Source organism: Mirounga angustirostris, unplaced genomic scaffold, assembly GCF_029215605.1.
Source record: "Mirounga angustirostris isolate CCGP_5_RB_7025 unplaced genomic scaffold, mMirAng1.0.hap1 SCAF_6, whole genome shotgun sequence".
Classification (NCBI taxonomy): Eukaryota; Metazoa; Chordata; class Mammalia; order Carnivora; family Phocidae; genus Mirounga; species Mirounga angustirostris.
In genome coordinates this window covers 29,181,941-29,195,215 of record NW_026991714.1, presented here as the reverse complement: position 1 = coordinate 29,195,215, position 13,275 = coordinate 29,181,941, and the positions used below count along the sequence as shown (strand labels likewise).

The window sequence follows — 13,275 nt, the reverse complement described above, 5'->3', positions numbered from 1 at the left end:
AAACTCTTCAAAAACTTTAGGGTGAAAATTGCTAAGGAGTATATTAATATTTTGTGAATACATTTTAAAAATGCTCACTTTGATTAGTAATGTGGCTTATTTTGAGCTTATATTAAAGCTGCCTATTCAGAAGCCTCCTAAAATCAGTGATTGGGGATGTCTGGCTTTGAAACCTCACTTTTCAAAGAGAAGGCAGGCAAAGGACTGGCTAGGTGTCACTCCAGAGCTCTCAGGTTCTGTGATTGTAGCTCCATGTTAACTTGTGACTTAGATGCCTCCTTTCATTTTGGAAGACAAACCCCATTCTTATCTTGGCTCTGATTAGAGCACAGAGCCCAGGTGAGGAGTGGGGAGGAAGAGGAAGAGATACAAGGTAGAAAAGACAAGAAAACTTGTAAAACAGTGAGAAGTGTTTTGTTTGTTGTGCTTTTTTGGTAATCTGGCTGCCATCAGATACAGAAGCAGCTCCTAAGGTTGATTTAGAAGTAGACAGTGGGAGAGTGGGGCTTGACATTCTTCAAGGGAAATGGCTAGCAGAAAAGAAACTCAGAAGAATTTGGTTTCTTTCTTATGTCCCATTTGTAAACTCTCCTTTCTGTGTCTCCATTTAATGCATCAGTTGGGTGTCCAGGAGGGCTTCTTGGGGTAGGATGGTGAGTGGTAAGGTGGAGGTAACAGTGATTTACTAGGTTAGGGATTTTTAAGAGTAGTTCTCCCCTAAACCATAGCTGTAACTGCTCCTAAATAGCTTCAGCAGGCTTAGCAAGAAGGGCGAGAGACTGGAGACCCTGAGACAGAGGGACAGAATAAGTTAGGCAGTTTCTGTTTTGCAAGTGCTTAGCTGTACAACTTTGGGCAAGTGATTTTATGCCGTCAGTTGGCAAGGGCTAGCATTCCCCTGCAGTATCTGTTACAGTGCAATTCCTGGTTGACTGCTTGAATGTGAAGGGATTCACTGAAATTAGTTTTTAGGAATCTTTTAGCACATTCTGTGGATTTGAGTATACATGTGGGAATACTTTCCCAAGAGAGTCGCTGGACTTAGAAAACTTTTCTCTTTGGTTGCTTTGTAGTCCCTTTTTCGAATATACTTGGAACAGTATCTTCTATAAAATAAATTTCTATCTCCTTTATTCCAGATTATCTGCCAAGATCTAATAAATTATCTTTTTAGCTAAAGGGTTATTGTTATTTTTAAAAGGTATCTTCTGTGACATAATAATTATTAAATAAATTGTGTTTCTTTTATAAACATATTCTAAGAGTTTTTTCCCCTTAATCTTTATAGAAAATGTGCCAGAGGATCTTCGAGAACCATTTTACACTGATCAGTATGATCAGGAACACATCAAACCACCAGTTGTTAATTTGCTTCTATCGGCTGAACTATACTGTCGTGCTGGGAGTCTCATTCTCAAGAGTGATGCTGCGAAACCCCTTTTGGGCCATGATGCTGTAATCCAGGCTTTAGCACAGAAAGGTCTTTATGTCACTGACCAAGAAAAACTGGTAACCGAACGAGATCTCCACAAGAAACCCATACAGATGGTGAGTCTTTATTTACCCAAAATTACTTTGTTTGAAGTGCAGGCCTTTGTGAATTATATTATAAAATGGAGGGAAATATGCTTTGAAATTGGATTGTCATCTCTGCCTAGAGTTTAAAGACTGTCATTTTCTTATAAACCTTGTTTCCACATGAAGGAAGATTTTAATATACTATTTTGGAATGTTTGGAGCCATTCTAATACCCAGGAGAAACTATTTACATTCTTTCTCGCTACTTTAAAGTGATTTTTATTTAATTTAAAAACTTATTTTTTCCATCACAGAGACTATCTAGAAGAGATAGAAAATGTATCCTTGGTTTTATTCTCCTTAGGAAGGAGATGAGATTTTTAAGTGTTCATTTACATGTTTGAATGACCTCTTGGTAAATTTCTGCATATATGTTTTAGTTTATTTAATAACTATTAATTCATTCTTGTGAATGAAGGGCTCTAAGCTGGCCTGTGACAAGCATGCAGGAGCTTTGTCATGATGGTCTCTGGAGACAAATCCAGAGTTTAGGTACTTCAGTCTGGTGTACTACTTTAGCTTAAGTTCACAAAATGCTGAGCGTCATCAAGAATGGTATTAGAAGGAAAAACAGATTTGCACATTTGATTAAATCATGTTCTTACATGAAACTAGTTGTAGAAGGGGAGAAATACATGTAGAAGACTATATTCAGAAATACATGAAATTATGAAGTTGAAGGCAAAAATTAGTTTACCAAATCTAGTACTAAGTGAGATGATCTACTTTCTGCCTATTTTCCTTCTTTAAAAAAAACACACAACTATTTTGTTAGGAGAAATAGAGAATAATGTCTCAAGAAAAATTTAATGAATTTATAGATTTATGGTAGAATTATTAAGGATAACTAAGAATGTTTATTATCAGATATGAGATTTTCAGCTTTCATTGATGCTTTAAATTCACCTTATGGTTACCCTCTGATTTTTGTATGTCTGCTTTGGTTACATATCATATATGTGAACAGTTTGCCAGTGCCAGGAGTGAGCAGAATTCTACTTAGGTGTCCTAGCAGTATCTCACATTCATCCTCTCTAGAATCATTGCACCGATTGGATGCTCCTGCTATGATTATTTCTACTTCCATTATTTCAAGGCCAAGTAGATGGTTATAAAACACATCAGTGACTTTGTGAATCTGTGTTTGCTTAGTAGCTGCTCTTTCAGATACAGTTAGATCTGTTAGGTAACCTATTATTATCTATTTCAGGTCCTCTTTAAGAAGAAAGAAACAAACCTAACATTTTCTGGATTATTTTCCTAGTGTAGTTTGGTGCACATAAAGATAAAATATGAAGATACTTACAGAATTAATTAAAAAATGAGGGTTTTGGAAGACTGCTAGTTACATTACTATCAGGTTTCTTTCACACTGTATTTGATCCTGGTGATAGCTGTGAACACATTTATATTTGATTGTAGGAAAAGGTATTTAAAGGCCATGATTTAAGTGATACAGAATTGCTCTTTGTCTGGTTCTGACCTCTTTCTGTGGGTTTTTAGAACACTTCATGTTTGACTACATCATCTTGACCCTTTGCAGTGTCACATTTATTGACCTGTGTTTTAAGTTTATGCTTTCAGCTTTTGTCACAGTTTGATTTAAGGCTTCTCAATTGCTGTGAAATTTTGATTGGTGATATGGTAATATTATATTACAATTTTCTAAAAGCTATGTGAGAAAATTTCTGAGTACTGTTAAAAACTTTGTTCCTTAAGAAACTTTGGTTTTAGAATAATAAGAGTAATAAGTTTCACTTTTCTTGTCTTGCTTTTTGGGAAGTAAAATGAAAAATAGTGTGTTTAGTTGCACTGAATATATTGACTTCCAGTGCTTTCATCTCTAAATTATCTTAGTACTTTTGGGATCTTTATTTCTGTATGCTGCCTTACAACCTTTTGGAAAAGCCACGTGGTGGTAACAAAAGTATCAACATAAGTATAAGGCAGGTTCGACTAAGCAGATTTTATTAATTTGGGGGTGGGTGGGGCTTGGGAGGAATGCCTTTTTTTTTTTTAAATGAGAACACATGTTGGAGAACATATGCTTTTTTATCACAGTGCTTTTACAGACAGATTTTGAGAGTATAGCCTTTAAAACGTTTTCTTCTGGAGGCGCCTGGGTGGCTCAGTTGTTAAGCGTCTGCCTTCGGCTCAGGTCGTGTTCCCGGGGTTCTGGGATCGAGCCCTGCATCAGGCTCCCTGCTTGGTGGGAGGTCTGCTTCTCCCTGTCCCACTCCCCCCGCTTGTGTTCCCTCTCTCGCTGTGTCTCTCTCTGTCAAATAAATAAAATCTTAAAAAAAAAACAAAACAAAAACAAAATTTTCTTCTGTATTTATATCAATGGGAAAATATTTTAGATGCTGTCTTTAAAGCCAATTAATAATTACAATGTATTAAAGTTCATTAAGCACATAATCATCTGTAGGATTGTGAGAAGAGATTGTAGTTGTGATCTGCCTATTGAATATTACAAATGTAATATGTGAGTAAAAGACAAATGCAAACAATATACAGTTACAGTGCTAAAATGCATACTGTTCTGAGAACTAAACTTAATGTGCGCTTGAATCAGCATTAAGTGTATGACTGAATAGTTACCAGAGGAAGAGTTGTATACATTAAAATCACAGGGGAACATCTTTCAACTGAAAGTGTGCTGTAGCCCAAATCACATTATCTATCAAATTATTTGTGAAAATAATACTGGTATCTAGGATGATGTAAAAATTAAGGGACTTGTAGCAAATAGAGTCAGATACTGAAAAAGATAGCTTAAACGTACAGAGAAGATTTCGAACTTTTTTCCTTAGCAAAATGAATTTGCATGTTTATTACATTCAGTATCACCAGGTTAGGCTGGGGGATTTGATCAGTGTCCTAAAATCTTAAATTCGTAGAATTTTATGGCCAGAAAGAACTTTAGAAATCAGAAACCAGTATGTATAAAACTTTCCAGTGATGAGGAACCTGGGGAACATGAATACTTGGGAACTTTGAATAGATTCCCAGTCCTCTTGTCCTAACTGTGACATTAGTACCTTTAGAAGAGGGGTTTGGATATGTATTTTTAAACAGGTGTTCTGGGTGAATTTTATGATCAAGAGTGTATGGGAGGAGCGCCTGGGTGGCTTAGTCGTTAAGCGTCTGCCTTCAGCTCAGGTCATGATCATGATCCTAGGGTTCTGGGATCGAGCCCTGCATCGGGCTCCCTGCTCCGCCAGAAGCCTGCTTCTCCCTCTCCCACTCCCCCTGGTTGTGTTTCCTCTCTCGCCATGTCTCTCTTTGTCAAATAAATAAATAAAATCTTAAAAAAAAAAATGTATGGGAAATTTGATCTGATCCAGAGTCATTTTACATATGTGATGCTTAGAGAGGTTAAGTGATTTGCCTAAGGTAGAAGTGTTATACACTAGCAAAACTAAAATTAGAATCTGAAAGAGCTAGAATTGTTACTTTCTAATTTACAGTGCTGTTATCTGAAGCAAATTTATGCACTTAAATATGTGAAGTCATCTTTACTTATCTGTCTAAACTGCAGTCTGGTTACGAATTAAACTCTTGGTTGTGAATCAGCTTTCCACCCATGTTTGCATATATGGGAAATGAGAGTTGATATTTGTAAAAGTCAATTATTTAAGTAAATGTGTATATATATGTGTGTGTATGTATATAGTATGTGGGGTATGAAATAATGAGATTGATTTTCATATGATTACAAAGTAACATTTTTAAATCAAATCTTGTTTTGGGACGATCATTATTATATAAACAAAATATTTATTTTGATGTGCTTTCTTTTAATGACTACCAAAAAAAGATTGAATATCCTGTTTGTTTAATGGAAATTAAAGTGGGTTGTTAGGTCATTTGATAAGTAAGGCATAAAATGTTCTCTCATGAAGTGTCAGTATTGCTTTATGGGTGTTTTTGGATATTCAGAAAATATAAGCTAAGGAGTTGTACATTTGTGCTACTGGCCAGTAAACTGCTTTGTTATAATGGAAGGCCAGTGAAGCTGTGGTTAAAACATAGAAAGATGATGGAAGTATTTTTTTACTCTCAAGAAGGATATTCCTATATGTAAAGAAGTGTTACTTCATTTTATCACATTTCATGGTCTGCATTCAGCTGACCATTAATGCCTCCCCTTGAATGACATTGAGCTTAGGATCTAGTGAGGAAGAAGCCTGCAGAAAAACAGTAATCAGACCGCATGAAGTAGGTGCTGAAGTTTAAGCAACAGGGAATGGAGAGGTGTATGTGATGATTTCTTCTAGGGAGGACCAGGGAGGGACAGAATGGGATAAAATGACTAATGGGGTTTCAGTGGATAGGAAAAGGGATGAGGTGAGAATGGTAACCAGGCTGAAGGAGTTGTTTGACTCAAGTTTGAACTGTGAAAGTTTGTTTGACTCAAGTTTGAACAAGTGACAGTATTGACTACATGGAGGCATAGAAGTGAGATGAGGCTAAAAAATAGGTTGGGGTTAGATCATGAAGAGGCTATGAGCTAAAGTTAAGGATTTTTAAACTTTTTTGTGGGTTACAAGATCATGGAATAAGTTTTCATGTTATTTTCTTTGGTTTTTGTTGGTGGTGGTGGTAATGGTGGTGCTGCTTTGTTGATTTGTTCTTTTCCTGCCTATAGTAAACAAAACATTGCAAAACACTGAAACACTTTGTGAGCTCTTATACTGTCAGCTTAGTGTAAAATATAATAGTTTATTAATTCTCAGATCTTTCTGATTTGCTTACATCTGTCTGTATACTTGTTCACTTCTCAGACTCTCTGGTGGCTGTTTTTATTTAGTTTACTGTGCCAGGCAGTGTGATTACACTTTATATATTGTATCTCACATAATTTAATTCTTAGGACAACCCTAACAGGAAAATATATTGTCTCTGTTCTACTGACGAGGAACTGAGGCTTTGAGAACCGAAGTAAGGTCACAGAGCAATCATAGTAACTAGTGAAGGCAGGATTCAGACTATCTCTGCTTTAACTATAAATCCCATGTTCTTGGGGTATCTGGCTGGCTCAGTTGGTAGAGAGTGTGACTTTTTTGTTTGTTTTTTTGGTTTTTTTAAAGATTTTATTTATTTGAGAAAGAGAGAGCAGGAGAGAGAGGGAGAGAGAGAATCCAAAGCAGACTCTTTACTGAACACAGAGCCTGACACAGGGCTCGATCCCACAATCGTGAGATCGTGACCTGAGCTGAAACCAAGAGTCGGCTTCTTAACTGACTGAGCCACCCAGGAGCCCCGCGCATGTGACTCTTGATCTCAGGGTTGTAAGTTTGAGCCCCATGTTGGGTGTAGAGATTACTTAAGAACAAAATTAAAAAAAAAAATCCCATGTTCTTAGCCACTACATTGTATTTTTTTTTTTTTTTGTCTTTGCCTGAGTGATAGGAAGGTAATTGGAATAGGATAACAGGAGTAGGTAATAGGAAAGTGGGAAGTGGAGTGGTAGAGGGAAGTGAAATGGTATGCTACCAGGAAATCTGCTTGGTGGTTTGAAATCTTGGTAATTTGTCTATGCTTCTTCTCAAAGTAATTTACCCATAGTTCCTGTCTTGAAGGTTATGTTAATTTCGTGTACTAGGGAATAACTGTAGTCTTCAACTTGTTTGACTGTTAATAGATGATGAGGCAGTTATGACAGAGCCTGTCTGGGTGGATATGAGTTTCTTGATGTTAAGAATGTGCAAGGTAATTCCCTTGTTAACCATTATTTTTGCTGGATGAATGAAAGGTGTTGAGGACAGAGAAGCTGATCCCAGGAACATTGTGCTGTTCCTTTTTTCTTTGTCTTCCTTCCTGCCCTTCTCCAACATATTGGTCTTGTTTGGCAGCTATTCTTTCGGATTTCCATGGTGCCATCATCTGTTGGAACTCAGTGTAATTTACTCATGTAGAAGCTTAAAAATTTTTCCCCCTACTTAAGAAGATTAAAAATTGCATGTTAGAGGAAGAGAATTATATAAATGTAAATATTGCAATAGTAGTTGAGATATTAATTTCTGGTCACCGTTGTATAATAATGCCTAGCAGGCACCCCCCCTTCCCCCCCAGAAGTTTTTTAAGTTTGATACAGTTTGATCCTATTCTAGCTTCTCTTCATTTCCCAGCTCTGATGAGTGAAAAATCACCTCAATTCTACCTCAAAAATGCTTCTCCCAATCAAACTCTCTTCTGCATCTCAAAGGCTTCTGCTTCAGGTCCCCGACTATTTTAACAGCCTCCTAAGTGCTATCTCTTTCACAATACCACCAGAGTGACTTTCTGTAAAGAAATCTGATGGTATCCTCTCTGGTTTAAAATCCTATATACTAAGTGCTCCCTATCATTTCAGGATAAAGTACACACTTGGCATGACATAAAAGGTCGTTCATGCCCTGTCCACATCTAACTCTCTGGTCTCATTTCTCATTGTTCCCTAACACGTACGTGATTTCAAAGCTACAGCCAAACTCCTTGTTTTTCCCTAAGCAATTCATGATGCTTTCACACTCCCTTTTAACATCCTGTTATACTTTTATATACACTATCTTATAACATGCCCATCTTTGCCTCCCTGGTAAATTCCTTCAAAACTCAGTGTAAGAGTAAGACCAAGTTTGGTGCCTCTGTACACCTAAAAGATATGTATTAATTCCTGTCCTTGTGGATTATAATCTGCATTGATTCTGGGGAGACCCACAGAGAATGTTAGCATGAAGTAGGATGTCACACAGAGAGTGTGCAGCAATGAAAGGGAATCCCAAGAATAGGAATAGTAGGGAGAAAAGGGAATTGTTTTGGTCACTGTCTTAGTCTGTTCAGGCTGCTGTAACAAAATACCACAGCTTGAGTAATTTATAAATGAACTTGTTTTTCACAGTTTTGGAAACTAGAAAGTCCAAGATCAAGGATCAGCGTGGTTGGGTTCTGGTAAAGGCCTCCTTCTGGGTTGTAGACTACAAATTTCTCATTGTGTCCTCACATGGTGGAAAGGGCAGGGATTTCTCTGGAGCCTCTTTTATAAGGGCATTAATCCCATTCATGAGGGCATGGCCCTCATGACCTAATCATCTGCCAGAGGCCCTGTCTCCTGATACCATTGCCTTGGGCATTAGAATTCTAACATACGAATTCTGGGGAAACATGACATCCAGACCATAGCAGGTACTCTTTTCTTAGGTAAGGGATGCATATCATTTAGTGACCGCTGACATATAAAGTTACAGTTTACTTTGCAAAATATTGTTTTAATTTAAAAAATATTTTAGGTTTCATTTTCACAGTTTCTCTGGTTTAAAAAAAAATCCTGGCTTAAAAAAATAGGACAATAACTAAGTTTTTAAGAACACATGTGAAGTGAAAAATATATTTATTATAATGTTCAGTGTATGTTATATTAAGTTTTGTTCTTACATAAAATCTAGGTTCTTCTTTATCTGACATTTTATTTTTCTTTTTTTCTAGCTTTATTGACAAAAATTGCATATATTTAAGGGGTACAACTTAATGTTTTAGTGTGCATATTCATTGTATATATTTATCATATTGAGCCAAGTGTTATGTCTTGTACAATAAGGGCTCAGTAAATGAAGTGTTAATTTCCGGCCACAAAGATCAGATATTTTATTTTATTTTATTTTAAGATTTTATTTATTTATTTGAGAGAGAGAGAGAGAGCACAAGAGGGAGCGGGAGAGGGAGAAGCAGACCCCCTGCCGAGCAGGGAGCCCGACGCGGGACTCGACCCCGGGACTCGATCCCGGGACTCGATCCTGGGACTCCAGGATCATGACCTGAGCCGAAGGCAGTCGCTTAACCGACTGAGCCACCCAGGCGCCCGATCAGATATTTTAGACAAATTGAGATGGGCAGTTTCTTATTTCCCCAGGGACCATGTGTGTGCATCTTACTCTGCTTCTGGCCACTGCTGATTTATCTAAGGGTTGAGACACCTGATGTATGGTGGGCTGATTGGATTGTTTACTGAGAATCTGAAAACCCAAATGGAGAGAGAATCACAGCACATTGATAGTAGGTCGTTGGAGCCACCCCATCTTACCAAGGCGGAGCCCTAGGCGGAAGGTCTGTGAACTCCTTCTGCTGAGGTGCCTGGACTGCTCAGCTTCTGGCTCTCCTGAGCTTAGTGGTCCAGCTCTTCCATACATGCTGTGCCCTCCCATCCTGATAAGCCCCAATTTTTGTTTAAATTAGCATAGTTAATTCAACATTTATATTCTGTTGCTTGCTATTAAAAGAACTGTAGCCAAACATTAAATAAAGAAAAAGCCGTCCATCTTTTTTTCCCCCCCAATCCAGGACCCATTTTAGCTATAAAGTTTTAGAGCTGAAAGACCCTGGCAATCATTTGGTCTGGAGTTCTGAAATTCTTTTGACTGTGACTCACAGAAGTACATTTTACTGCAAATGTATTTACCACACGTGGTTTACTTAGTTATACATACAGAAATAAAAGTATTTGTGCTTTTAACTTGATTTTTATTGTTTTAGTTGGAAAAAATATTAGTTATGACTAACTGAATTGACTTCATGAATGACCCATGAATGGGTTATAAGCCCACATTAAAAACCAATTTAGTTAAATTGCTTTATTTTCTAGAGAAGAGCAGTAAATGACAGTGTTGGTATTGAAAACTAGGTACACACCCATGTTTTTCTTAAAAATGTATTTTAATATTCAATTACTAATACCTTCTATCTGTTTTAATGAAAAGAACTGTGGGAATAGAGTTTATATGTGGACTTGCCTCTTTAAGATTTATTTTATCTAATTTCTGTGGTATACTGCTGTCAATTAATTTTCCTGAAATTACACTTTGATATCTGTCTTATTTCCCAATTCAAAAAATTTTAATCATTTTATTTGATTTGAAATGTAGGATACACTACAGTTTCACGTGCAATTCCTTCTTTTTTTTTAATTTAGCTTTTCAGAATTAGCATCCAACGATGATGGAAAAAGTTGCTTCAAACTTTGTAAAATAGATAATTTATTGTTTCAAATTTTTTTTAATGAGGTATAATTGATACATAACATTACATTAGTTTCAGTTGTATAGCATAATGATTTGATATTTGTATGTATTATGAAATAACCACAGTAAGTCTAGTTAACACACGTCACCATATATATTTACAAAATTTTCTTGTCATGAGGGCTTTTAAGATTTATTCTCTTAGAACTTTTAAATATGTAGTGGAGTACTATTAACTATAGTCACCATGCTGCACATTACATCCCCATGACTTATTTAAGTCATGTAAGTTTGTACTTTTTGACCCCCTTCACCCATTTTGCCTATTCCCCACCCTCCACCTCTGGCAACAACCAATCTGTTATCTATATCGGTGAGCTTGTTTTTTTGTTATTGTTGTTTTTTAGGTGTCACATATGTGTAAGATTGTATGATTTTTGTCCTTCTCCGACTGAGTGATTTCACTTAGCGTATGCCCTCAAAGTCCATCCATGTTATCACACTTGGCAAGATTTCATTCTTTTTTTTTTTTAATTTTTTTTTTTTTGACAGAGAGAGACACAGCGAGAGAGGGAACACAAGCAGGGGGAGTGGGAGAGGGAGAAGCAGGCTTCCCGCAGAGCAGGGAGCCCGATGCGGGGCTCGATCCCAGGACCCCGGGATCATGACCTGAGCCGAAGGCAGACACTTAACGACTGAGCCACCCAGGCACCCCAAGATTTCATTCTTTTTTTATGGTTGAATAATATTCTGTGTGTATGTGTGTGTGTGTTTTCACATTTCACACTTTCTTTATCCATTGATGGACACTTAGGTTGTTTCCATATCTTGGTTATTGTAATATGTACAATATTAATGCTGTAATGAACATGGGAGTGCATATATCTTTTCTAGTTAATGTTTTGATAATTCACTTTGGAATAATGAAAGTTTTATATTCTTTTTGTTTGTGATCTTACCTTCATAACTCGAAGTAGCAAAAGCTAAGATACTTAAGAAGTTGTCTGATATTACAGACCTGATGGTAATAATTTTTGTTGTTTATTGACGATGAATTAAACATATATTAACTGGGGCTTTTCATCTTTTAAAACAACACAAAAAGAAGACTGTTCATTATAGGTTACTAAACTTCAGTAGATGGTACAGTAGAAGGTGGTTTGTATTTATGTATGATACATAATTATTGCTATATAATTATATATACACACATATATAATTAGAGCACAAAGATTGAGATGTTTTGGCAGGTTTGATACAGAAATGTAGATTTTTCTATTTGCGCAATTACAGTCCATTGCTGTAGAGCAGTGGGTGGTCATAGTTGTCTGTAACCATCTATATCCCCAGTCTTTATTGCACAGTTTGATCTCCCACCTCAATTCCGTGATACCAACCCATTTTTGCAGCTTGGTAGATTATAATAGTTTAATAAATTGTTTTTAAGTCATGTCAGTGATGTGATTTAAAGAAAATAGATGATCATTAAAACAAACACTTTAAAAGTGTTCCATTTGGATGCTTGCTTATGTTCATACACCTGGATAAATAAGCTTCTGTAATAAAAAGAAAAAAATCCTTATGTTATTCATATTCCTTCTGAGCCTGTACTGTTCTGTGGTTGAAAAGAGGGTTATAGTGAGCTATGTTACAAAGTGAGATATGTTACAAAGCTGTCCCAGGGGTCCATCTTTCTTTTCAGGAAGTTCTTTATTTTTTTATTTTATTTATTTATTTATTATTATTATTATGTTAATCACCATACATCATTAGTTTTTGATGTAGTGTTCCATGATTCATTGTTTGCGTTTAACACCCAGTGCTCCATGCAGAACGTGCCCTCTTTAATACCCATCACCAGGCTAACCCATCCCCCCACCCCCCTCCCCTCTAGAACCCTCAGTTTGTTTCTCAAAGTCATAGTCTCTCATGGTTTGTCTCCCCCTCTGATTTCCCCCCCTTCATTCTTCCCCTTCAGGAAGTTCTTTTAATAAACTTGCAGGGGGGCGCCTGGGTGGCTCAGTCGTTAAACGTCTGCCTTCGGCTCAGGTCATGATCTCAGGGTTCTGGGATCGAGCCCCGCATCGGGCTCCCTGTTTGGCGGGAAGCCTGCTTCTCCCTCTCCCACTCCCCCTGCTTGTGTTCCCTCTCTCGCTGTGCCTCTCTCTGTCAAATAAATAAATAAAATCTTTAAAAAAATGAAAAAAATAAAAAATAAACTTGCAGGGATGTAAGAATGCTGATTATTGTTTTCCTGAATTTATACATTTTACTTTGTTGGTAAGCAGTCAAACAAGTAAACAATAAAAAAAAGGTAACTTCAGAGAATGGTAAGGACTATGAAGAAAGTAAAAGCAGGTTAATGTGACAGAGTGATCTGAGGCAATTGTGTCCTATTCTCTTTAGTTTGCATGGTTAGGGGCATCCTTACACGGAATGTATTTGAGCAGAGATCTACATTATGAGGAGCCAGTTAAGCAAAAATAAGGGGAAAGAGCATAGCTGGCAGAGGAAACAAATTCAAAGGCCCTGAATTGGTAGGTCGTCCACAAAATAAATAAACTTCATGTCTGGATGATAAGATTCGTAACTAAGAATTTCATGGAGGGAACATTTTCAGGAATTGAAGTTTTAGGGTTACATTTATTTACCATAAAATTATATAATTTGTACAATATGAAATACTGATTTCTTTCAG

General features: G+C 36.8%; 1 protein-coding gene across 3 annotated transcripts in view; it reads left to right on the top strand.

Moving 5' to 3' along the window:
• Positions 1–13,275, top strand: part of CAMSAP2 (calmodulin regulated spectrin associated protein family member 2) — a 109,196-nt gene that overhangs the window by 20,029 nt on the left and 75,892 nt on the right. For all 3 annotated transcript variants that reach the window (XM_064594030.1, XM_045877071.3, XM_045877073.3), the window contains exon 2: positions 1,289–1,548. In XM_064594030.1, the coding sequence (XP_064450100.1) occupies positions 1,289–1,548 (260 nt within the window). The remainder of the gene's footprint in view (positions 1–1,288; positions 1,549–13,275) is intronic.